The 27,310-nt window shown below is 35.1% G+C and overlaps 1 protein-coding gene across 1 annotated transcript; it reads left to right on the forward strand.

Annotated features, from left to right (window-relative positions):
* Positions 1-2,825: 2,825 nt before the first annotated feature.
* Positions 2,826-27,310, forward strand: LOC143615646 (UDP-glycosyltransferase 85A8-like). Its single transcript, XM_077088725.1, has 3 exons — positions 2,826-3,366; positions 25,524-26,101; positions 26,932-27,310. The coding sequence occupies exons 1-3, from the start codon at positions 2,859-2,861 to the stop codon at positions 27,277-27,279; spliced, it is 1,434 nt and encodes a 477-aa protein (XP_076944840.1). The 5' UTR covers positions 2,826-2,858; the 3' UTR covers positions 27,280-27,310.

The following is a 27,310-nucleotide window of genomic DNA, read 5'->3' on the forward strand; positions in this document are numbered from 1 at the left end:
AGGAGAAAAAAACTACTAATCGGTTATGAGTTTTTCCTCTCTCCCTTGATCAATAATCAGATCTTCTATAGCAGCTCCAATCCACTAGACTTCAATCGTAATTCCCAGGTTCGATTTAATACTTTCGGTTTTTATAATCGATTTTTATGTTCTATTTTTATACACGATTTGATTCAGCTTTTAAATCAATTTTCATAGTTTTCAATCTGCAGGTTGATTTGTATGTCCAATTTTGGCTTTCTATTTGGTATTAAATTTCTCTAAAAATATTGATTTCATTATCGTTATTTTTTATTCTTGTATTTCATTGCTTTTAGAATATGGTTTTCTTACTACCATCTTTAGTGGGTGGAATTATTTTTGTTTGTATTTTGATATTGATTCTTAACTTGTTAAACACTGTTGAGAAATAAAGGATAATTATACAGTAAAAACAATTTTGTGCCATACCAATATGACTACATTTTTAATCGATGTATAATTTGTAACTGGATCCAAATTTATATACAAAGACGATGGATACCATGTTTACAAAAGAAATTGGTTATGGAAAAAAGAAATATAATTAGTTGATTGAAGAAAACAAATTAAAAAAGATGATATAATAGATTAATGGACTAAATAAAAGTTAAATAAACTCTAAAATAGATTATTAGAAAAAGGTATGAATAAAAAACCTTATTTTGGTAAATACTTTGACACAGTTTGCATTTTTCCTTTATTATATATATATATATATATATATATATATATATATATATGTAGTATATCTCACTTAACTAGTGTTTTACTCACTCAACATGTGTTGTTCACAAACTTTTCTATTTTAAACGCATATGCAGTTTATTGTAGAAATTTAATATAAGTTGGTGAATACTTAGTGAAGAATTAAGTTAGAAGAATATTTTAATCAAGATCATTAGAATTAAGCTTACAAATAAAACAACAAATGTTGTTTACAAGGAGATTTCTGGAAACGTAGAATGTTAAATGTTTAAATTTGTTATGTAATTTAAATTGTTATATTCTACAGTAATTGTTATAATGTAATTTATTTTGGTCTGTACTTTAGATTTATGTAGTTAAAAATTGTTTTGAATATTTGTTTGTTATCCTAACTTATAATTTGTTAATTAATTATAAATACCTATTTAATGTTTATATAAACCAAAAATATTCTGGATATAAATCTATATGTTTAAAATTCGTTTTATAAGATACCATTTTTATATTTACTTTTTAACTTAAAGTATTTAAGATATTTATAATACTATCTAATTAAATATTACCAAGTATAGGCTAACTATACATTGTAATTACTAGATAGATTTATTTTTTAACCGCATTGGAAAAATAAAACCGTCACTCATTAATCTGTTTTTTAATTTTCAATTTAAATCTTCTTCTTCTTTTTTAACAATCCAAAGTTTGTGAATATAACTAAATTCCGATAATGGCTACGATTATGAATTGGAGTATCAATTCGTGTTTAGCGATTTACTCACGATAGAAAAAGATAATATTGAATCCGTCATGATGTTCAACAACCTCTTTAAACATCAAATTCATGAGATTGGTTTCAGGAAGAATTTTCCATATCAACAAGAAACAAATCTCATAAATGTTTTACATGATTTCCTTCATGATCTTCAACAAGAGGTTTTACCTTATGAACATGTAAGTGAGTGGTTTTTTTACCCTTATCAAAACAAGGTTGTTATCTGGTTTGAGAATGGAGAGTATTAGAATTTTAAGCCTAAACAACTATTGTCATGTGATGATTTGATCATGTTGAGAGAGCTTGACCTGTTGAAGTTATCTAATGCAAGAAAAGAACTTGCACACCTTAAGTTGAAAACGGAAGTGAGTTTGAAGGTGAAATGGTTAGAAGAATGTGGTAACTATGAAAGTGATTATGAAGATTTTAAAGACAATTTGGAGTCTATTGATGAACCTTAAGGTAAAATATAAATTATTTAGATATTGTTAAATTTAATACAAGTAGTAGATGGTTAACACCTCTTTACACTTTCTAATAACTATAATTTGGAAGTTAATATTTATTGGTTCCATATAACAACTTTAGTAATGTTTTCCATGTTACTAATTACTATACATGTTGTTTTGTTTGGTTATATTTTATATAATATGCTATTGTGTTGTAACAATTTTTAGGTGTGTTAGGAAAAGTGATTTTCTTTTGGTTGAAGTTTTCAAGATGTTGATGATGGTTTAGTAGCAAAGAACATTATTACTAATTTTGTTGATGTGTTTTGAAAGTTTTAATATTAAGACAATGTAAATCTACTAATTTTAGTTTGTATGGTGATATGTTTAGTGACAATGTAAATCTATTAAGTTTGAATAATTAAAGAAATATTATTCATGTTTCTTACCACTACACCAAAACACCATTTTAGTAAGTAATTTTAAACTACACCTTTTTGGTAAATAAGTTTTGTACCTACAACAATTTAACAATTTAGAAAAAAACTTAAACAGGCTGTCTAAACATGTTTGTAATCATGTGGTGTAGAGATTATTGTCGTGGATGAATGGGGTAGATACGAGGGTACAGTAGAAAGGCCCCATAAAAGTAAAATATTGTTTAAATATCATTACCATCTTTTAAATGCAACATATTTTACAATTATATAAAAAGTCATCACGATCGCATCGCCGGACAATAAACGTTAATGTTTAAAATACACAAAATATATTTAAAAAAAATGAAAGAAAGAAAGAAAGAAGTACAAAACTCCCACCTCCCCTCTATATATACAACCAACCTCTATCCTTCTTCCACACCGTCATAACCCTAAAAACACAAGCAACATATTACATATATATTGCATCAAATGGGTTCAATAGCCGAAACAGAAAAGCCACATGCAATATGCATCCCCTACCCAGCCCAAGGCCACATCAACCCCATGATGAAACTAGCCAAACTCCTTCACTGTAAAGGCTTCCACATCTCTTTTGTCAATAACCACTTCAACCACAAACGCTTGCTTCGATCCCGAGGCCCGTCCTCGCTCGACGGCCTGCCCGACTTCTGTTTCTACTCCATAACCGATGGGCTTCCGCCTTCGGAGGCGGAAGCCACTCAGTCGATTCCTGCCTTATGTGAATCGGTTCCTAAGCATAGTTTGGAACCGTTTTGTGAGTTGATCACTAGACTTAACGGTTCAGATGGGCCACCGGTGAGTTGTATTATTTCGGATGGGTGCATGAGCTTTACGCTTGAAGCGGCCGAGAGGTTCGGGTTGCCGGAAGTTTTGTTCTGGACTCCGAGTGGGTGTGGGGTGTTGGCTTATACTCACTATCGTGATCTTGTTAACAAGAAGTATGTTCCCCTCAAAGGTAAAAATGTTCAAATCCTGTTCTTAAAGTTAAACCTTACTCTCTTTTTCTTTTGCAATGTTTTTAACTCTGCACTAAATTATTAGGCCTACTAATTACGAATGTTTAAGAATCATTCATCATTAATTTGACGCTGTAAGATTCGAACCTCAAGACAAATTAAATATTGCTAGTTAATTTACCCAAATTAAATATTGCTAGTTAATTTGCAATGTGTTTATAAATAGATGTATGGGAGTTTCCCATTCATTAATTAATCACTAGAGTTTTTATAATTTTTTTTTATTTTCTGAAGTTACGTTTAGCTTATTTTAAATTAGTTATTACTTATTACAATAAATTCGAGATTTTCGATGGTATATTTAGATAGAGACAGATTTCTGAAGTAAACAGTTATCATTAGATCCATTCGGCAACACCCATATTTTTCGGTCAGAAATTAGTCAGATATCTTTTAGATCCATACGGCAATACCCATATTTTTCGTTATGTATACTTATTTTGATAAAATCTAATATGTAGAATATGAAATAAACAACAGATGTTCTAGTTTAATAACGACAAATGAAAGAAAAAGAAGTTTCAAGGTATCTAATTTTAGGAGACAACGTAAGACGACAATTTCCAACGAGACTATGCACATGGCCGTGGAATTACATTGATAGGCTCTTAGGTGCGGTCGCGTATGAAGAGTGCGCATGTGAAGAGTAAACCCTTTGTGGGGGGCTCGGACGAGTATTGTGAGAGGGAGTGCCGTGGGTTAAGGTTGTAAACAAACCGAGCTCGAGTAACTTATTAGAGTTTCAGCTCAGGTTTTGAGTAGTTTCTAAGATCGAGCACGGCTTAGGCTCGACATATTTATTTTTTATTAATTATTTTATTAAATTTTCTTTTCTACCATCAATAGTTATTTTTTATATATTTATATTTAAAATTATGGCTTTTGTATTTAGCATAATATATAGGGCTACTAGGATAGTACCCGTGTTACACACGGGTTGAAAATAGATAAATAACAAAATAAATATAAACAATCATAAAATTTTATAAATAGACAACCATATATTAACATTAGGATGGTCTAAACAAAATATTAGACAGTAACATTGTCAAATAAAAAGTTAATAGTTAAACAAACTTGTCTATATTAGCAAAGTTATGAAAATATTTAAATCGTATTATTCCAGTATGAACTTCAAATTTTCCGTCCAAAAACAAGAACATTTTGCTATAGAACCTGAAAAATAAAACAAACCATGTAACCTGATTAATTAAGTATTAAACTAAAATGTTAATGTATTTCATAATAATTTTATGCTAACATTAACATCTAGAAGATTATGTAAAACTAAAAACAAAATGTGTGAATGTAATAATTACCATATAAATTAAATAGACAATCATAAAATTTCACAAGAAAACATTTAGAAAATCATAAAATTTAACATAACTTTATAAACACAATCTTATAGTAACTGTAATATTTATTACTCTAAGATAGTACCCGTGTTTATTTGCCCATCAATTTAAAACATTTATTATAAACCATGTTTGAATTAAATATTACCATCTTGAAAACATTTATCACTAACTTTATTTTCTAAATTCAAACGTGTCATTTCTTTTATAACATTAGTAATCTTTAAGTGATCCAAATCTCTTAAAAGAAACAGATCATTAGATTCCAATATTGATTTATAATAGTACCCGTGTTACACACGGTGAAACATATTTAAAAACATGATATATATGTAACATTATATAAATTTAATAAAATGCAAATGTTGTAATTATAAAAAATGATACTTTAACATGAATTATAAGACATCATAACTTATTTGAATCAAATACAAAACATATAAAGACTAACAAAGATAAACAAAAAGTTAAAATATTTTATAACTTTTATCATTAGTACAATAATAAGCAAACCAAAGAAATTAGTCTCCAAAACAATAAAACAATTCTACGTACAATGTCGATTCAACAAAACTTTTATCTCAATGTTGATTTAAAAGATGAACTTTATCTAAGACATTTATTACGCATTAATAACTGTAATATTTACTACTCTAAGATGGTACACGTGTTTATTTGCACATCAATTTAAATCATTTAATACAAACCATGTTTCAATTAAATATTACCATATTGAAAAACATTTATCACTAACTTCATTTTACAAATTCAAATGTGTCATTTCTTTTTAACATTAGCAAACTTTAAGTGATCCAAATCTCTTAAAATAAACAGATAATTGGATTCCAATATTGATTCAGGATAGTACCCGTGTTACACACGGTGCAACATATTTAAAAACATGATATATAAGTAATATCATATAAATTTAATGAAATGCAAATGTTTTACTTATAAATAAATGATACTTTTACATGAATTATAAGACATCATAACTTATTTGAATCAAATACAAAAACATACAAAGACTAACAAAGATAAATGAAAAGTTAAAATATTTATAACTTATAGCATTAGTACAATAATAAGCAAACAAAGGAAATTAGTCTCCAAATCAATAAAACAATTCTACAATGTGGATTCAACAAAACTTTTATCTCAGTGTTGATTTAAAAGATGAACTTTATCTAAAACATTTATTACAAATCAATAACTGTAATATTTATTACTCTAAGATAGTACCCGGGTTTATTTGCCCATCAATTTAAAACATTTATTGTAAACCATGTTTGAATTAAATAATACCATATTGAAAAAATTATAGTTAGTAACCTACCATCTTGAAAAAAAATTTAACAAACCATGTTTGAATTAAAAAGTCTAACTTTTAATTTTAAAATGTTATATTTTGACTTCAAAATGTCAACATAATATATATGCATTTTTTTTAAATCCAAAATGTGTCCACTGTTTTTGCTTTTGCTTGAAGCAAACTTAATACAATTAGTACAAATTAATTATTTGATTTCTGTCAAAACATAATTAAATTTCAAATTATTATTATTGATAAATACACAATTATATGTATAAACATGCATAAATTATGCTTCACTTAAAGAACATTAAAAAATTTACGGTTACTATTTTCATCATTATTAGTAACTCTTATTAACATAATAATGGATTTTAAGAGAATATTTAATTAAAATGATACAATAGTCAAAATAAATGTATGTTAATTTTTATATGGACATAATTTGTGAGTGCAAATCTTAAATTTAAAAGTACTTAAATAATGTTGATACATTTCAAGAAAGTTATATTTAGTATGTAGATGTTATTTAAAATTTAAAACGATTTAATTTGAATGGTAAAAAATGATTTAATGTGAATGGTCAAATATTTAAATCGATCGGAAATTTATTTAATTTATAACTTCTTCATTCGGTTTTTTTAACAAATAAAGAAAGTCAAACAATATAAATTGTAATAATGAGATAATTATGTTATTATTTCGGTCAAACCATATTAAGGAATGAGTTTATAAAAATGGAAAAAATTAAAAACTATATACAATTAGGGTAAACAAAAATATAGAATTGAAGTTCTGAGTTGTTTTAACATTGATTACAAATTTTGAATTTGTAATAGTATGAACGGTAACTTGTAATTTTATAACAAAAATAAAAATAATAATCTGAATTGTAACTTTCTAAGGTAGTACTTTTTGAAATATTTAGAACAAAAAATAGTAAAAGTAATAACATACTTGTAAAATATAATTTTAATATTTTAACATAATCTGAATTATAATTTTTGGTAATTATTAAGATATGGTTATAGTCAATATAATAATGGAAAACATATATAGAAACAATTATGTTTGACAAACAATTATTATGGACATTAAATAGGAATTCAAATTTAAATTATATATCAAAAATGTAGAAAAATACTACAAAGAAAATCGAGACCTTCATTTAATTGTTTACGTAAATTAGTAAACTTATTATTATCTACCCATAATTAAATTCCAATTTATTACTATTGATAAATACACAATTATATGTATAAACATGCATAAATTATGCTTGACTTACAAACCATTAAAAATTTACGGTTACTTTTTTCAACATTATTAGTAACTCTTAATAACATAATAATGGATTGTAAGAGAATATTAACTTGTACAAAAAATATACAAGATTAACTTATTTACTTTCAAAAAATATAAAAATCAACTTTAATATTAACTTAAATATTTTCGAATACCAAATTAACTTAAATATTTGAATTGCTTATCATAATATAAGTCGAAACATTTAGAATTATATTTGAATTTGTTACGTTTGTTGTATTTAAAAAATTATACTTGACTGATATTATTTTTATAACAAAAAGAATATGGTCAAAATAGTAAATGAGGAAAGTTTAGGACCCGTTTAAAAATTTAGAAACAAAATTAAAATTGTAAAGTATATTTTTAATAATTTCTGAATTTAACATAATCTGTGAAAATAAATTTAATATTGATAAATAAAAGGGAAAGTCAAAATAAGCATAAACATTATTTATAAATTCAAATTTAAATTAGTCAAATAATTAGTATGTACATTAATTAGGAAGTCAAATTCACTGATATGGTCAAAATAGTTCTATATATATGTAAATTTTATTGTATAATTAACATTGATATGGTCAAAATAGTAAATGAGGAAACAAATGAACTTAATTTGTAAAATCGGTCTATTAATTTAATAATTAAGGAAACAAATTGTGCATGAAATTTGAATGGAATAAGTTGTATTAAGCAACAAAATTAAGAAATAGTTACTTGAGAAAATCAATGTATATAAAATGGGAATTCCGTTATGACAATAAAGTGTATTTTAATTTGTTACGTTTGTTGTATTTAAAAAATTATATTTGCCTTAACTATTGATATTATTTTTTTAACAAAAATAATATGGTCAAACAATTGATAAATAAAAGGGAAAGTCAAAATAAGCATAAACATTAATTATAAATTCAAATCTAAATTAGTCAAACAATTAGTATTGACATTAATTAGGAAGACAAATTGAAATTTAAATTATAAAGTAGGAAAGTCAATGTATATAATCATGGGAATTCCGTTATGCCCATAAAGTAGGAAAGTCAAAGAAAATAATTGGAATTAATGGAATAGTTAATTGTGTAATTTATTAAGGAGCTGGAAAACAAAATATACATCCAGGTTATGAAGTCTTGATCAATCAGGAAAGAATAATCTATACATGATTATTGACATAGGACATATAATGTACCTATTATATTGAAATATTTAAATACACGATTATTAAAAAAAAATAATCTATACATGATAAAATAATAATAAAAAAATGTTATGAAGTCTTGATCAATCGTGAAAGCCTGCATCTATGAGTCGGACAATAACCTGAAATAATAAAATCGAAAATTAATATTTGATATTATTTTTTTTGAATTATAGTTAATAATCGGTAAAATGATTTGTGACAATGACAATCGGATGTAGAATTTTTGTGTAGAATTGAAGAAGTGAAGATCTGTTACTCTTGGCATTGACATGAAATCAGAAAGTATAATATTAATTTTTATATTATTGAATATTTGATTTTTTATTTGTAACCGGAAAAATTGTTTGTCTTACCGGAAAAAAAACAAATATGGTTTTTAACTATGCAATCTCAGATTTTGATACCGTCGATGGATGAATATAATTTTGATATAGAACATAACATGTCAAACAAAAAAACAGGAAAAATTAAAAAATACAAAAAAATATAAAACAATCATTGTTATAAGTATAACATATAACCGGAAAAACCTACCATTAATACTCACCTGAAAAAACGTAAACACGCCGAAAAATTGTAGACATCGCCTTTCTTTAGTTAAAATGTAAGGCCCTGTTACCGGTGTCTCACATTTGGTCGTTGGATTTACTCATAAACACAGTTCATAATATCAGAGTTAATAAAACATTCGCGGAATCTTAAAACATTCAAACCATCATATTACAAAACCATACTTTGTTGTCTTAAAGGGTATTCAAATTATTTAAAACATAAAACATTGTCTTTAGAATAACATAACATTTCTTGAGATGCCAGCTTCTTGAAGTCCATGCCATGTGCTTCCTCTTATGCAAGCTGCCTCAATCTACTCACCTGCGTGCATACTAAAAGTCAGCTACGCTGAGTGAGTTCTAGTTAATCATACAACATACAATCTGTTCTCATACTTGCACACGTGCCCGAAGGGGTGTACATTATTCATACTTACTTTTCATACATAACTATCCGTTCTATTTAAAGAGCCTTCCGCTCTATAACCTCACAGATATTATAAGGGTCTGGTCCCTAACATCACAGATATTATAAAGGGTCTGGTCCCCAACATCACAGATATTATTAGGGTCTGGTCCCTACCATCACAGATATTATTAGGGTCTGGTCCCTACCATCACATATATTATTAAGGTCTGGTCCCTTTGTTTCGTGTAACTATACCGTACCTGTTCATACATACTTTCCTTGACAATACGTGCAATCTCCGAAGAGCGTTCACGTACCATCATCATAACATACATACATTATGCATACATCATATATTCATACATACATCATATCTTTCATCATACTTATCAATCATGTCTTAACTACCACCTGACGGTACATGCAATATCCGAAGATCGTTCACGCACCGTCAAACAATCATCATACATAAATCATACAAGGCATACACTTACCACTTAAGATAAGTGTATTAACTATCACATCGAGTATGCACACAGCCCCGAAAACATAACAAGGAAGTGGGGCTAGAAACTCACCTTAAGGCGGTTGCGTTCACCGTTTATAGTTAATCCTTTCCTGAGCTGAGCACGACTAACTGTATAATCATACATATATTAAATACGGCTCTAACTCTTCCTATCGTATACTTAATTAATCTTACGTATCTAAGCCGGTTTTACTTCATTGGATTATTACCGGTTAGTTAATCGCTACACTTTAACCCTTGAAGGCATCTTTCATAAATCATCAAAGTCCAAGGGTCAATTTGTAATTATATCATTCTTTTCTAAGTCCAGGGACTGTTCTGTCATTCTTTCAAAGTTCTAATTTGTAACACCCCGACCAAAGGCGGATTATACATCGGGGCGCCACATATTGCTTCATTACTCGCGACACTATTGGTGTCAATATTTATTTATACACATTTTATCGCGCACGCGCAGCGGGGAAAATAAAGAACATAAATCAAACATAAATCAATATATTATAAATTATAACATTCGAACAACATTAACTTGTCTTGATACATTTTAATTCTAAGTCCAAAAGTAAAAACGTCCTACGTGTCCACAAGCTCCAAAACAGCTACTGCAAACCTGAACATGTGTTAAAATAAACGTCAAACACTTGCGTGTTGGTGAGAAATCAAGTTTAATACAATACATAGATAATCATAAATCTGCGCGCAACACGTGTATGTCTGGTGTTTAACAAGGGTGCAATCAGATTGTGATCAAGCCTAGATAGATCATAGCTCATAGTTCATAGTTCAATCCGTGCTCCCAATTGAGCACAAAAACGAGAAAACATCTGTGCAAGTGTAAACAAAGAAAACCGTAAACGATAGGTCTCCCGTGTTCATCTAATGGTACCATGAAAACTTCGGAATAGGCCGAACAAAGCGGTTAATGATACACACATACAAATAAACAGCCAAGTAAACGTCCTCAACACATGGGATACTGCGCGACTAAAGTTCATAAATAGTTTAAGACTCAAGTTTTGTATGAACACATGAACATCCCAAAGCATTTAAAATAAAAAGGGATTAGATACGAGATAACTCACTTGATAATCGGTGCGGTGTAAGATAAAGCAAGAACCAACTTTAAACAAGTACAAGTTAACCTATAAACAAGATTATTGTTTTAATGATTTGTTTTAAGTCTTGATTATAAGTTAGCATAATTAATAAGTAAATTATTATATATATATATATACATTACCGGAAAAGCAGGGCAGAACGGAGGAAGACGGAGGCAGAGAGGGAGGCGGCAGGAGGACAACGGCAGAGAGCAAAAAGGGGGGAAGAGATAATAAGTGTAGTGTGTGAAGTGTTAAGAAAATAGTACTATATATAGGCAAACCCTAGGGGACACAAACCCTAGAAAAGATCTCCAAAAGTAAAAGAAAAGATATCAACAGTAAAAAGTTCTGAAAAGTAAAGATATCAAAAGATATGGTAGCAGGGAAAAAGGGAAAAGGCTGACAGGGAACAGTAAAAAGGCATGGGAGAGGACAGATAAAGTTACTGGTCAAGCATGGAAAAAGCAGATCTCAAAAGATTATGTCAGTCACTTTATCTGCCAACCAATGGGGTTGGCGCGCATGCTGCGCCGAAAGTAACTTTTCAGACATAAAGCAGATTAGGTCAACAGCTCAAAAGATAAGACAACACAAAAGCAAACGGCTAGATTCAACAGAAGAAACTCAAAAGGTTTAGCGCGAGAAGGCTAAGGCGCGAAGGCAGACACAGAAGGTCAAGAGAGCGCGAGCGCGAAGGCAGACAGAACTAACCTTAACGCGTCGCGGAAAGAACTACCATTTCTAAGCGCGCCGCGGGAAGAATCACATTTCTTAGCGCGCCGCGGGAGGAACTAAAATTCCTAGCGCGCCGCGGGAAGAACTATAATTCTTCGCGCGTCGAGGGATGAACTACGATCCTTAGCGCGCTGCGGGAAGAACTACAAATCCTTAGCGCGTCGCGGGAAGAACTACCGTTCTTAGCGCGCTGCGAGAAGAATTACAATTCTTAGCGCGCTGCGAGAAGAGTTCGTCTCGCGTATCGCTGAAACAGGTGGTCTTCACGCAGGATTCCTTGTAAGGGGTCTGGCGCGTGGAGCTGCGCAGACAACCTTAGGCGGGAAGGAACAAAGGACAAGCAAAGAGTTAGAAGAAAAAGAGGAAAACAAGGCTTAAGGGCGGGACGACGACAAAAGGGAAAAGAAGGCGGAAAGAGAGAAGGAGAGGGACGGGTCGGTGGAGAGAGAGAAAGAGGCGGGAAGGAAAAGTATATATTATTATTAAAAGTAAAATATAAGTATAAATAAATATTAAATCATAAAAGAAAGAGATCGGGTCAGAGAAACGGGTACCTGGGTCGGGTCGGATCGGGTCAGATGTCACAGTCTCCCCTACTTTAAGAAATTTCGTCCCGAAATTTATCTCGAAGTAGGTTGCGCAGAGAACAGGTGCGGGTACTTGATCTTCATTTGATCTTCCCTTTCCCATGTAAACTCGGCTCCGCGCTTGGACTCCCAGCGAACTTTCACGATAGGGATACGACTGCGCTTGGTTTGCTTTACCTCGCGATCCATAATCTCAACAGGCTTCTCAACGAAATGCATAGTTTCATCAACTTGAACTTCATCAAGTGGAATGTGAAGGTTCTCGTCGGCTAAACACTTCTTGAGATTGGATACATGGAACGTTGGATGCACATTACTGAGCGCGGGCGGCAGGTCAAGTCTGTAGGCAACTTTTCCCACTCGCGCGAGAATCTTGAATGGACCAACATAACGAGGAGCAAGCTTACCTTTCTTCCCAAAGCGGACAACACCTTTCCAAGGCGACACTTTGAGGAGAACAAGATCACCAACTTGAAATTCGAGAGGCTTTCGCCTACGATCTGCGTAACTCTTCTGTCGGCTTCTGGCAGTCAGCAGATGATCACGGATCTTGGCGATTTTATCGGTTGTCTCTTGAACAAGTTCGGGTCCTGTGATTTGAGCTTCTCCCACCTCGCTCCAACAAATCGGGGAGCGGCACTTACGACCGTAAAGTGCTTCAAATGGGGCCATACCGATACTGGAATGATAGCTGTTGTTATAAGAGAACTCGATCAAAGGCAGGTGCGAATCCCAATTACCTCCAAAATCAAGAACACAAGATCGGAGCATATCCTCAAGAGTTTGAATAGTTCGCTCAGACTGACCGTCAGTCTGAGGATGATATGCCGTGCTCATGTCCAAGCGAGTTCCTAGCGCAAATTGGAGAGATTTCCAAAAGCGAGATATAAAACGGCCATCGCGATCGGATATGATGCTCAAAGGAGTACCATGGCGGCAGACAATTTCCTTGACATAAAGCTGCGCGAGTTGCTCAACACGGTAGTTTTCACGAATGGGCAGGAAGTGAGCAGACTTAGTCAATCGATCCACTATTACCCAAATGCTATCATGTTTGCTTGCTGTCAAAGGTAACTTGGTAATAAAGTCCATCGTTACACATTCCCATTTCCACGTAGGAATTTCTGGTTGTTCGAGCAAACCAGATGGGCGTTGGTGTTCAGCTTTTACTTTAGAACAAGTCAGACATTTAGCTACGAACACAGCAATATCCTTTTTCATACCGGGCCACCAATAAGTTATGCGCAAATCCTTGTACATCTTATCAGCGCCAGGATGAATAGAATACCGAGATATATGCGCTTCACTCAGGATATCAGCGCGAAGATTCTCATCAAAGGGAATCCAGATGCGATTGAGATAGCAGAGAATTCCACTCAGATTGGGCACAAAATGCGCTTCCGCGCCACACGCTAACTCAGCGCGAAGGTTACCATTACTGATGGATGCGCGCTGCGCGTCACGAATACGCGATTCAAGGTTGCTTTGAATCGGCGCAAAGTGAAGATGCGTGCGCGGCAAAATACAGTTAAGCTGGCAGGGTTTTCGGCTGAGCGCATCGGCTACCACATTAGCCTTACCAGGATGATACCGGATCTCACAATCGTAATCGCTGATGAGTTCGTTCCATCGGCGTTGTCTCATGTTAAGTTCCTTTTGATCAAAGATATGCTGAAGGCTTTTATGGTCAGTGTAAAGGATACACTTAGTACCATAAAGGTAGTGTCTCCAGATCTTCAAGGCAAATACGACTGCACCAAGCTCGAGATCGTGAGTTGTATAGTTCTTTTCATGAACCTTGAGTTGCCTTGATGCGTAAGCGATAACCTTGCCTCGTTGCATAAGAACACAACCGAGACCTTGGTTGGAGGCATCGCAGTATACGACAAAATCATCATTACCCTCAGGTAGCGCAAGAACAGGAGCTTCACACAACAATCGCTTGAGCGTTAGAAAGGCTTCTTCTTGCTTCGAGCCCCAAATATACGGTTTACCTTTGTGCGTCAGAGCTGTTAAAGGCAAAGCGATCTTCGAGAAGTTCGAAATGAAGCGCCGGTAATAACCAGCTAAGCCCAGAAAGGAACGGATCTCGGAAGGAGAGGATGGCGTAATCCAGTTCTTGATTGCTTCAATCTTGGATGGGTCGACATGAATACCCATCTTGTTTACAACATGACCAAGAAACTGTACTTCATCAGACCAGAATTCACACTTGGAAAGCTTAGCATAGAGTTGCTCAGCTCTAAGCTTTTGCAATACCAATCGGAGATGTTGCTCATGCTCGGCCTTGGTCTTAGAATACACCAGAACATCATCGATAAACACGATCACGAATTTATCCAAGAAAGGCCTACACACCCGATTCATTAGATCCATGAAAACGGCGGGTGCGTTGGTTAGACCGAAGGACATGACCAAGAATTCAAAATGGCCATAACGAGTTCGAAAAGCAGTCTTCGGAACATCTTCATCGCGGATACGCAACTGATGATAACCAGAACGGAGATCGATCTTGGAGAAACAAGAGGCACCTTGGAGTTGATCGAAGAGGTCGTCAATACGCGGTAAGGGATACCGGTTCTTAATGGTGAGTTTGTTCAACTCGCGGTAATCAATACACATGCGAAACGATCCATCTTTCTTTTTAACGAACAACACCGGAGCACCCCAGGGCGAAGAGCTAGGGCGAATGAATCCTTTAGCAGTCAACTCTTGAAGTTGGCTGGCCAATTCTTGCATCTCAGCGGGCGCAAGACGGTAAGGAGATTTAGCTACGGGGGAAGCACCAGGGACAAGATCAATACGGAACTCGACTTCACGAGCGGGAGGGATACCAGGAAGATCATCAGGAAAAACTTCAGGGAAATCACGCACGACGGGGATATCGCGAAGCTTCTTCTCTTTAGCAGGCTTAACCACATGGGCTAGGAATGCAATACACTTCTTCCGCATGAGTCTTCGGGCTTCGGCGCAAGACATAAGTTTAAGACCGCGGGAGGGTTTTTCGCCGTAGATATGAAGATCACCATTTTCTCGAGGTATGCGAATAAATTTCTTGGCGCAAATAACTTCGGCGCGATTTTTCGAGAGCCAGTCCATACCAATGATAACATCAAAGCTTCCAAGAGGCATGGGGATGAGGTCAATCAGAAAATCGTTTTCGTTAAGGTTAAGCGTGCAATCTTTAATCACAGAGTTAATTAAAACAGTTTCACCGTTAGCCAATTCAACTGAAAAATTATCTTTTAAATCGTTGCGCGGTCGCGCAAGCTTCTGCTCGAAGGCGCGAGAAATAAAACTTCGATCGGCGCCAGTATCAAAAAGTATAGAAGCATAAAATCCGTTAAGCAAAAATGTACCATTAACTACGTCATTATTCGCTTGCGCTTGGTGCGCGGTTATATTAAAAGCTCGTCCACGCGTCACTTGGTTCGAAATCTGGTTCACCGGATTCGCTTGTGTGATTTGCACTTGTAGTCTCGGGCACGCGTTCCGGAAATGACTGGGATCACCGCAGTTATAGCACGACCTGGGTCGTGGATTTTGGTAGGTTGGTTGTGGGTTCTGCGGGTAAACTGGTGGTATTGGCGCAATTGGGTTGGCGGAAGGGACTCTACAGTATTCGGCAGAGTGACCAACGCGGCCACATCGGTTACATTGTCGACACGGGGTTTGGGTTGGGTGGTGAAGTCTACAGGTTGGGCAAAAGGGTTGATTTCCTGTGTAAGATTTCTTAGGTGGCGGGGCAGGGAGTGCGGGATTGGTTAAGGCATAGTTATGGACTACAGGAGGAGTTGGGTAGGCTGACAGAGGGTTAGGCGTGTAAACTGGAGGTTGGTAAATGGGTTGCTGGGCAATGGGCGGGTTGGTAAGCGCATAGGCCTTGCGCCTGCGCTTGAGGTTGTTACGGTTTGAGGGTTCAGGTTTGGTTTCTGTTGGTTCAGGGACAGTCTTGGTGAGTTTGGTCTTCTCAGTTCCCCGCAGGAACAGGGTTCCTGCTCTGACATGGTTGTCGCTGAGCACAGCGGCCAACTCAATGGCGTCAGAGAGGGTAACTGGGTTTCTGGCCCATACAGAATCTTGAATTTCCATGGGGAGACCCCCAAGGAATTTCTCTATGGCTCGGCGGGAAGGGGTAACAAGGTGAGGGACAAGCAGGCTTAGTTCATGGAAGCGCGTCGCGTACTCGCGCGCTTCACCGCTGTACTGCTTAAGATTCCAAAATTCTTCCTCCAGGCGCTTAATTTCGTTGGGAGGGCAGAATTCTCGCGTAAGAATTTCCTTAAATTCCTCCCAGAGCATGCTGGAAGCAGCTTCTGCGCCACGCGCATGAGCTACTCCATTCCACCACGTAAGCGCTCTGGATTCCAGGACACTGGAAGCATACAGGGTTCGTCTGTCTGAGGGGCATTGGGTGTGAAGGAAAGTGTTTTCTATTTTCTCAAGCCACTGGAGCATCACGGTGGCTCCTTCAAGACCTGTGAACTTTGGAGGGTTACCCGCGTTAAAGGACTTAATGTTATAACTGGAGGTATTGTTTTGGCTCAAGGCTTGGGCTATTGCGGCGGCCATTTCCTGGGAACGTTGCTGTCTACGCATGCGCGAGGCTTCTCTTCTCTGAAATCGGCGAGATAGCGGAGGCATTCTATAAAAATTTTAATTTTAGTTAATATCTTGGTTTTAGCGCAAAGTTTTTATCTTATAAAGCTTGGTTTCACGGAGTTAGATGCTATCAAAAGTTAAAAGTAAAATAAATGACCCTAAATGCAGACTTAATAAGGGTAACAAATTCGAATCAAGAATCGACGATTCATGTATCACCATGACTTTCCGAATTCCCAATTTAAAATATACGGGCAAACGAGTATTGGAGATTGGCGATTCATGTATCACCATGACTTTTCAATCTTCAATATGAAATACACAAGAAAATGAGTATTGGAGGTTGACAATTCATGTATCACCATGACTTTTCAATCTTCAATATGAAATACACAAGAAAATGAGTATTGGAGGTTGACAATTCATGTATCACCATGACTTTTCAAGTCTCCAACCTCAGAACATAATCGTAAATGGAAATTGAAAATCAACTATTCATGTATCACCATGACTTTTCGGATTTTCAAATCCCACAAACGAATATGTAAGTAAAATCAATAAAAATCGAAATTCAACAAAAATCGAAATATCGCGAAATAAAACATAAAATCATATACTGCGCAAGCGCGAGCATATTCACAAATAACGAGTAATTAACAATAAGCGCGCAAACATGAGATTTCTCTCATGCGCGAGAAGGGACTCTTAGGTATTCTAGGCCGTTACGTCTAACCACCTATCCTAAAGTCAACGAGCTCTGATACCAATCTGTAACACCCCGACCAAAGGCGGATTATACATCGGGGCGCCACATATTGCTTCATTACTCGCGACACTATTGGTGTCAATATTTATTTATACACATTTTATCGCGCACGCGCAGCGGGGAAAATAAAGAACATAAATCAAACATAAATCAATATATTATAAATTATAACATTCGAACAACATTAACTTGTCTTGATACATTTTAATTCTAAGTCCAAAAGTAAAAACGTCCTACGTGTCCACAAGCTCCAAAACAGCTACTGCAAACCTGAACATGTGTTAAAATAAACGTCAAACACTTGCGTGTTGGTGAGAAATCAAGTTTAATACAATACATAGATAATCATAAATCTGCGCGCAACACGTGTATGTCTGGTGTTTAACAAGGGTGCAATCAGATTGTGATCAAGCCTAGATAGATCATAGCTCATAGTTCATAGTTCAATCCGTGCTCCCAATTGAGCACAAAAACGAGAAAACATCTGTGCAAGTGTAAACAAAGAAAACCGTAAACGATAGGTCTCCCGTGTTCATCTAATGGTACCATGAAAACTTCGGAATAGGCCGAACAAAGCGGTTAATGATACACACATACAAATAAACAGCCAAGTAAACGTCCTCAACACATGGGATACTGCGCGACTAAAGTTCATAAATAGTTTAAGACTCAAGTTTTGTATGAACACATGAACATCCCAAAGCATTTAAAATAAAAAGGGATTAGATACGAGATAACTCACTTGATAATCGGTGCGGTGTAAGATAAAGCAAGAACCAACTTTAAACAAGTACAAGTTAACCTATAAACAAGATTATTGTTTTAATGATTTGTTTTAAGTCTTGATTATAAGTTAGCATAATTAATAAGTAAATTATTATATATATATATATACATTACCGGAAAAGCAGGGCAGAACGGAGGAAGACGGAGGCAGAGAGGGAGGCGGCAGGAGGACAACGGCAGAGAGCAAAAAGGGGGGAAGAGATAATAAGTGTAGTGTGTGAAGTGTTAAGAAAATAGTACTATATATAGGCAAACCCTAGGGGACACAAACCCTAGAAAAGATCTCCAAAAGTAAAAGAAAAGATATCAACAGTAAAAAGTTCTGAAAAGTAAAGATATCAAAAGATATGGTAGCAGGGAAAAAGGGAAAAGGCTGACAGGGAACAGTAAAAAGGCATGGGAGAGGACAGATAAAGTTACTGGTCAAGCATGGAAAAAGCAGATCTCAAAAGATTATGTCAGTCACTTTATCTGCCAACCAATGGGGTTGGCGCGCATGCTGCGCCGAAAGTAACTTTTCAGACATAAAGCAGATTAGGTCAACAGCTCAAAAGATAAGACAACACAAAAGCAAACGGCTAGATTCAACAGAAGAAACTCAAAAGGTTTAGCGCGAGAAGGCTAAGGCGCGAAGGCAGACACAGAAGGTCAAGAGAGCGCGAGCGCGAAGGCAGACAGAACTAACCTTAACGCGTCGCGGAAAGAACTACCATTTCTAAGCGCGCCGCGGGAAGAATCACATTTCTTAGCGCGCCGCGGGAGGAACTAAAATTCCTAGCGCGCCGCGGGAAGAACTATAATTCTTCGCGCGTCGAGGGATGAACTACGATCCTTAGCGCGCTGCGGGAAGAACTACAAATCCTTAGCGCGTCGCGGGAAGAACTACCGTTCTTAGCGCGCTGCGAGAAGAATTACAATTCTTAGCGCGCTGCGAGAAGAGTTCGTCTCGCGTATCGCTGAAACAGGTGGTCTTCACGCAGGATTCCTTGTAAGGGGTCTGGCGCGTGGAGCTGCGCAGACAACCTTAGGCGGGAAGGAACAAAGGACAAGCAAAGAGTTAGAAGAAAAAGAGGAAAACAAGGCTTAAGGGCGGGACGACGACAAAAGGGAAAAGAAGGCGGAAAGAGAGAAGGAGAGGGACGGGTCGGCGGAGAGAGAGAAAGAGGCGGGAAGGAAAAGTATATATTATTATTAAAAGTAAAATATAAGTATAAATAAATATTAAATCATAAAAGAAAGAGATCGGGTCAGAGAAACGGGTACCTGGGTCGGGTCGGATCGGGTCAGATGTCACATAATTCGTCACTCAGTTCTTAACGAATGGGAATTCATAACGAATTAGCCATTATAGCGAATCTGCCTTTGTAACGTATCAGGCATCTTAACGAAATAGTCCTTATAGCGAATTGGACCTTAACGAACTGATCTGGTCAACGAATGAACCCTATAACGAAGGGGGTTCATTCGTCCCTCTCTTAGCGAATGGCCTAGTTCGCCCTTATTTCCTTAACGAATGACATGCTAGTTCGCTAATCTTTCCTTTGCGAATCGGCTGGCGAATCACACCTACTTCGCTAGTTTCCCTTAGCGAATTAGGGTTAGGTCAGGGAATGTCAGAACATTCCCTGACATCGCTAAGCTCGTACCAACCTTTTCCGGCGCCGCCTTTCCGGCGCAACCGCCGGAAAACCGCGGATTCGCCGGAAAATCGTGTTTTAACTCGTTTTTCACCGTTTTTCGTCCCGTTCGATCCAGATCTGAGCTAGGGTGACCCCTAAGCTCATCATAGGTCCGGTTTATACCCGAATCCACCCGGATCTCGTGAATTAAACGGTTTAACGGTGTCGGCTCGTCGTTTCGTCTTCATAACTAACGGTTTTAAGCTCAAACAATAAAATACTATTATTACCTCGGGTCGGTTCTCGGTTTCCTTCTTGATATCGGTTTAGAGAGAGAGAGAACTAGAGAGAGAATCTTAAGTGTGTGTTTTGGATGGTGTAACGGATATGTGTAAATGAATTAAATGGAGGATTAAGGGTATATATATTTTTGATCATGGGCTTAAGCCCATGGTCTTTCCTTCATTCCTCCATAACCCAAGTCCATAACCCATATCCATTTACCCAACACAAGTCAATCTCGTATTCTATTTAACTAAACCGATAACGACCCGCTATAAAATAAACGAACTTTATTTTATTAATATAACCGAAAATAGGATGTTACATAAAACTTAAACTGATATTATTAGAAGAAACATAAAAAGATATGAGGAAACAATAACCGGAAGAAAATATATTATTGCCGGAAATACATAGATCAACAATCGGAATTTAATATATAATAGAAACTTACCGGAATACGATTAATAAAGAGATAGATATGGAGTGGCCGGAATATGGGAGATGATGAAAGATGGTCCGGTTATTATTAGAGAAAGATAGAAAAACATGATTATGGTGAAAAATTAAGAAATGTTATTGTTTAAATATATGTTAGATGATTAGTTGGCATAATTATGAAAGGAATGGGTTAATGGGTTAAATGGATATCCATGACCCGCGAAAAAATAAGCTTAAATGGGTTAATGGGTTAGATATATGTTAGTTGCTGAGTTGGCATGCTTAAGAATGGAAATGGGTGACATGGAGTTGAGGTGGCATTCTATGTGAACAACCTAGAATGGTGACATGTGAAAATTGTTCCTTGCTTTAATAGTATGTATAGATTGGATTTAAAATACTTCAACTTTCACTCAGGTAGAACAATAACAACTAACTATTTTACCACTACTCCCAACTTTCACATTATTTATTTCTGGTACTAAACTATATACGTAATGTTGACCACCACTCACCTAGCCACCTCCAACTAAACCGACTGAACCCACCACCGTCGACCACCATTTGCCACCACCAATCACCATCGCACCTACTGCCGCACCAGTAACAACAAATCTCAGTATTACCTGCAACAATCTTCCCACTAACGACCATCACACCTATTGCCGCCACCATCTGCTACACTTGAGTGGGTTGGAACTGATATATGATCATCATATTCAATTAACTCCAAGAAATGTTCCCACCATCTTTCCTCTAAATTAAGGATAAATTGTATCCACTTCTGATGACAAATTAAGGTTTTACCAACAACAATCATATTGTTCTTCGTTCAAGAAGATCAATGGGCATTTAAGGGCTTCTTTTTCTTCTGAAATCGATTATGGTTCCAAATTATATTAAGGATCTTAAGGGTTGTTTAATTGTCGTTGATACCAACTCTTGGCTTTACAAGGGAGCCCTTTCTTGCGGTAAAGAGGATGAAGAGGTGGTACTAGCCTAACAAGATATCCAAAATACAAACAGATGGTCTCGTAAATAGTACTAATTTGAAGTTGTCATCTCACTTCTCGTCAAACCACAACTAAATTAAGAAACCATCGCCTACACACCACGAAACCACCACCAAGTTCACCAAATGAGATAATCGAACGAAACACCATCGTTGAACAACGTAAACACCCTTGGGTTGCACGTGCCGATGATGGTGGCTATGTCCAGAGTTTGATGGTGTTGAACAACAAGAACACCCTTGGGTTGCTTTTGTAATCCACTTGTCTCCCGGGTCCCACTTTTCAAACTCACTCTTTTAACTTCTTGCAACCTTCACATCTATGAATATAGACATATAAACATATATAAAGAATACTATAACAACAATCTCATTTAGGCTCCCAAGCTTGCTTGAGCTTGATAACTGAATTGGGCTCCGACTCGTTTGTTATGTGAGCTTATTCTTAGGCTTGTTCTTGTTCAAGCTTCACTCGATTCATGCTTTTAGCATGTTGATTTCGATTAAGCTCATTAACAACTTGACTCATTTACATCTTAACCTTTGGTAAAAAAACACGAAAGAGGAGGAGAAAGAGACAAGAGTGAGCCCGTCAATCCAAGTATTGTCCAACTTGGCGCCCCCACCCTTTCTCACTACTATTAGTCCAAATAACAAGTTGGATCGATACTAGCTAGAGGGACCGATTCCTATTCATAGTCGAAACAAATCAATTAACTATTTTTTGTAATCTTCTAATTTCCTCCCGGTCCCACTTTTCAGGCTCACTCTTTTGGCTTCCGATGATCTTTACATCTAGGAAGATACAAATAAATATAAATAATACTATATTCTAAATATTACGTCCTTATAGCATTTGTCGACCTACAATTACTTGGACGGCAAATGAGCGCATATTACATGCAACTGGTAAACCTACACTCACGTATTACAAAGGGGTAATTACATAACTTTATGGATATGGGATCGAGTATGATACTAGTTTTAAAAATTATTATAGATATGAGATGGACATGATATTAAATAAAACCCAACTTGATTACCATCTACTATAACTTTCATGGTTGATTTTCTTAACTTTTGGTCGTTCGGGTTTGAAAATTTAAAACCGTATCAAACGGTTTGGTTTACGATTTATTTCAAAAACCGACAGTTTAAAACCGGACCGGACAATAAGATTTTATAATTTTTATAATTATATATATTGTGCTTTGTTAATTAATTGTAATATATTAACCTAAATTTCCGAGTGGGTTTTTATCAGTTGTGTAAGATTTGTATCAAAGTATGTCGTCTAATAAAACCTTGTCAGTATTGTGTCAATCTTCATTTTTTCATCATCGTACAACACAATCAAACGTTAAGTTATAACCTCAAGTTTATGAAGATCTCCCATCTCTACTACCCTGTTAGATAGTTTGCTATTGTTATATATAATAATTGTAACTTTGTTTTAAGCAAATTTTTTTATATATTTGTCATATTTTGAACATCTTGTATATTAACTATTAAGACTCCACGAGCTCAAATCGCGAAACAATACTGGAACCAAACTGTAAATAACAGTTCGGTTTTAAATTTTAAAAGTTCGGTTTCGTTTACAATAAAAAACCGTTGCTAACGATTTAGTTCACGATATGACCTAAAAACCGTCAAAACCAGACCGCTAATATCCATATTTTAATGTTTTTAGAGATTTATTAGAACTTCATGTAATTTTTTTTTGTCTTCTTTAGTCTGTAATTTATTAGATTTTATAGATGCATCTTTATATTTGATTTTATATGTAATATAATTTATCCAACCTGTGTATTACACGAGTTATAAAATAGACGACCATGAGTCATACCCGTAGAGAGCACATCTCTCTCACTACCATATAACTAACAAGTGGGATCGATACTAGCCAGGAGGAGGGACAAATTCCTAATCATAATCCTTACAAATTCATCAAACTTTTCTCTTATTACTTGGAATCTTCTTCCTTCTCTCCCTCCCAGTCTTCCCACTCTTTAGCTTGTTGCAACAATATAAATATTCATATCTTCAAAGGTACACATGACAACAAATATATAAATGGCATTGTATATGTATTTTAACTTACATCCTTTTCTCATTCATCTTCCACCGATAGTTACAAGGATGGCAAATTAACCCAAATACTATGGTTAAACTAGAAGTCTAGAACTCTTTACATACGATATAGATAATAAGACGAGCTTTTGGATATAAGACTGAATATAATATTAGGTTTAAAAATTACTAAGAAATGAGATTTGTTTCATGAACTCTTTAGCTTGTTGCAACAGTATAATTTTTTTTAAATAAACTCATCGGTAAATAAAAAAATATATATGTTTTACGATGGATCAAAGTGTCAAACCGTGAACTTTCGTAGCATACTTCTTAAATTTCCGACAACTTGTTTGCAGTTGGAAAAATCGTAATAATTCACAAAAAGCAATGATTGAGAATTGATAGTCAATATAAAAAGCAACGATTGAGTAGTACGAGCCAATTATTAACTTGTATATATATAGCAAATAATTCAATTATTTTCAAAATAAGTTATATAAAATATATATTTCAGATATAAAACAAAAAAGAACTATTAAAAATTAATAGATGATAAATCACTCTGTATTAGATCTATTTCACCTTCCTTCTTTGTAAACGTTAGGAGATTCTTTAATGCTTTAAATAGTAAATTTAGATTAAAAAATTAGTTACGCATTTGTAACACCGCTTAATTATTAATTATATCTATTCCACGCAAACGACATGACAACATATAAGTTGTGATACTCTTAACTACAATAAGTTGGTGTTAAAAGAGAAATCAAAGATTTGAGTTGGAGGCTTCAAGGTTTCGAGTTCAAAATCCGATCTCAGTTGGCTTTTATTGCAGTGACCATTTGGGAAGCTAGTTTTCTGGAACCGAAGATGCTGGTTTGTGTTACCCTTCGCTGTTAGCGACGTTGGTGTATAAGGTCGCCATTTATTATAGGGTTTCCTCGAGTAGTCTGGTTTTATTTGTTAGTCGTGCAACAACAATAATAATAATAATAATAATAATAGGATATAACTGAATTTCATTATTCTTTAATTATTTTTTATTTATTATTATATGCAATTTTGAAATGTGTGTCAATCACATGGAATAGTGATTTGAATGACCACCTGCCTGCCCGTTCTTAAAAAATGTGATCTTTTAGATCTGCTTGATTCTTGGAACAAAATCTTGAAATATCGATGATCTCGTGGTGGGTCCAAAAAAACGTGCACGTGGCGATGTTTTAGTTATGGAATATTTGAAAAACTTTTACTCAACGACTATTTTATAAACTGAAGAAGACAAAAAAAAATTACTTGATGTTCTCATAAAATTAAATTTTGTTAAGTCTTTTAAGATTTGATAAAATAACAATAAATTTTGTTATAAATTGATTTTATTGTGTATTGTACTACTAATAGTTAATATTATATGATTAAATGTTACAGATATGAGCGATATGACAAATGGGTATTTAGAGACAAGCCTGGATTGGATTCCTGAAATGAAAAACATCCGATTAAAGGATTTTCCTAACTTCATTCGAACCACAGACATTAACGACGCCATGCTCAACTATCTGACTACGGAAGCAGAAGCTATCCCTCGAGGGTTTGCCGTCATTCTGAACACCTTTGACACGCTAGAACAAGATAGTGTTAAACCGTTACTTGCCTTGAACCCAAACATCTTCACCATAGGTCCACTACACATGATGCAACAATATGTTCACGACGACAGACTTAAAAACATTGGGTCCAACCTTTGGAAGGAAGATACGAGTTGCGTCAATTGGCTTGACACAAAAGACCCTGGCTCGGTTGTTTATGTGAACTTCGGAAGTATTACGATTATGACAAAAGAACAACTAATTGAGTTTGGGTGGGGACTTGCTAATAGCAAGAAGGATTTCTTGTGGATAACGAGGCCGGATATTGTTGGAGGCGATGAGGCCATGATGCCACCAGAGTTTGTCGATGAGACAAGAGGAAGAGGCATGGTCACTAGCTGGTGCCCTCAAGAAGAGGTATGCAATCGATCTGCTTTACATTAGAAAAAAAATTTACAAATAAAAAACTTTTGGATTATTTTTGACAAGACATACAACATGGGGCACTCCTTTAGTATTACTAGTGCTTCATATAAAACCACCAAAACACTTCTAGGTATTTTCGAAACTACATGTAAAACTAGACAGCTTACTGGAGTGGGTAGTGAACTAACTGAATTTTCTAAGAGGGAAGCAAATTGTTGATATTTGTTTTACTTTTTTTTTACATATAGGTTATAAAAATACTCCTCATTGATTCATACTAATTCTGGCATGCAATAAACTAAGCAACAGGAAATGCGTGTTTCCTACTATCAACAACACAAAAAAATTTAGATGGAAACAAATATAATAATATATTGAGTGTAGAGACATCTACTAAGAGCATTCTCATCCCATTCCCTATAATTATGTGAGGAAAGTTTGCAAATTATAGGGTGTGGTGATGAGTGGTTGTGAGTGTAAATTATAGGGTAGAGAGAGAAATATAGTGATTTTCTGTAAATTTGGGGAAACATTGTTTTCCCTATTTATTTTTTAATATTGTTGGATTGGTTGTGAGTAGATGAGAGAGAAAACTGTAATGATAAATGTATAAAAAATATTATTTAATTAAACATGAGAGAGAAATATAGTGTTTTTTAGTGTAATTATAGGGATAGAGATGGGAAACGAGTTATTGTGGTACAATTCACACCATGTCATGATCATATATGTATCATTCAATCTTGTGGACAATTCACACACCATGTCATGATCATGAATATATGACACTAAATTTTTTTTCTATTAATCTATGTGTGTAGGTTATAAAACATCCAGCAATAGGGGTGTTCTTGACTCATAATGGATGGAACTCGACTATAGAAAGTATTAGTAGCGGTGTTCCGATGATCTGTTGGCCATTTTTTGCGGAACAACAAACAAATTGTTGGTATTGTTGTGTAAAATGGGGCATTGGAATGGAAATCGATACCGATGTGAAGAGAGAGGAGGTGGAAGCTCAAGTGAGAGAGATGTTGGATGGGAAGAAAGGGAAGATGATGAAAAACAAGGCTTTGGAGTGGAAGAAAAAGGCCCAGGACGCAATAGCTATTGGTGGATCATCTTATCTCAACTTTGAAAAATTAGTTGATTTTCTCTTAAAAAAGTGAAGCCTATGTATTGGAAATAGTTGTTGTGTGG

This window comes from Bidens hawaiensis, unplaced genomic scaffold (assembly GCF_021521415.1).
Source record: "Bidens hawaiensis isolate Kalapana, Puna unplaced genomic scaffold, B.hawaiensis_p1.1 tig00043665_1, whole genome shotgun sequence".
In the NCBI taxonomy this organism is placed as follows: domain Eukaryota; kingdom Viridiplantae; phylum Streptophyta; class Magnoliopsida; order Asterales; family Asteraceae; genus Bidens; species Bidens hawaiensis.

What these genes read in the sequence shown, in the direction of transcription:
- LOC143615646 (XM_077088725.1), top strand. Translation starts at nt 2,859, where the DNA reads ATGGGTTCAATAGCCGAAACAGAAAAGCCACATGCAATATGCATCCCC. An exon ending in GAAGTATGTTCCCCTCAAAG is followed by an intron (nt 3,367 to 25,523) that starts GTAAAAATGTTC and finishes TAAATGTTACAG; the next exon opens with ATATGAGCGATATGACAAAT. An exon ending in GCTGGTGCCCTCAAGAAGAG is followed by an intron (nt 26,102 to 26,931) that starts GTATGCAATCGA and finishes CTATGTGTGTAG; the next exon opens with GTTATAAAACATCCAGCAAT.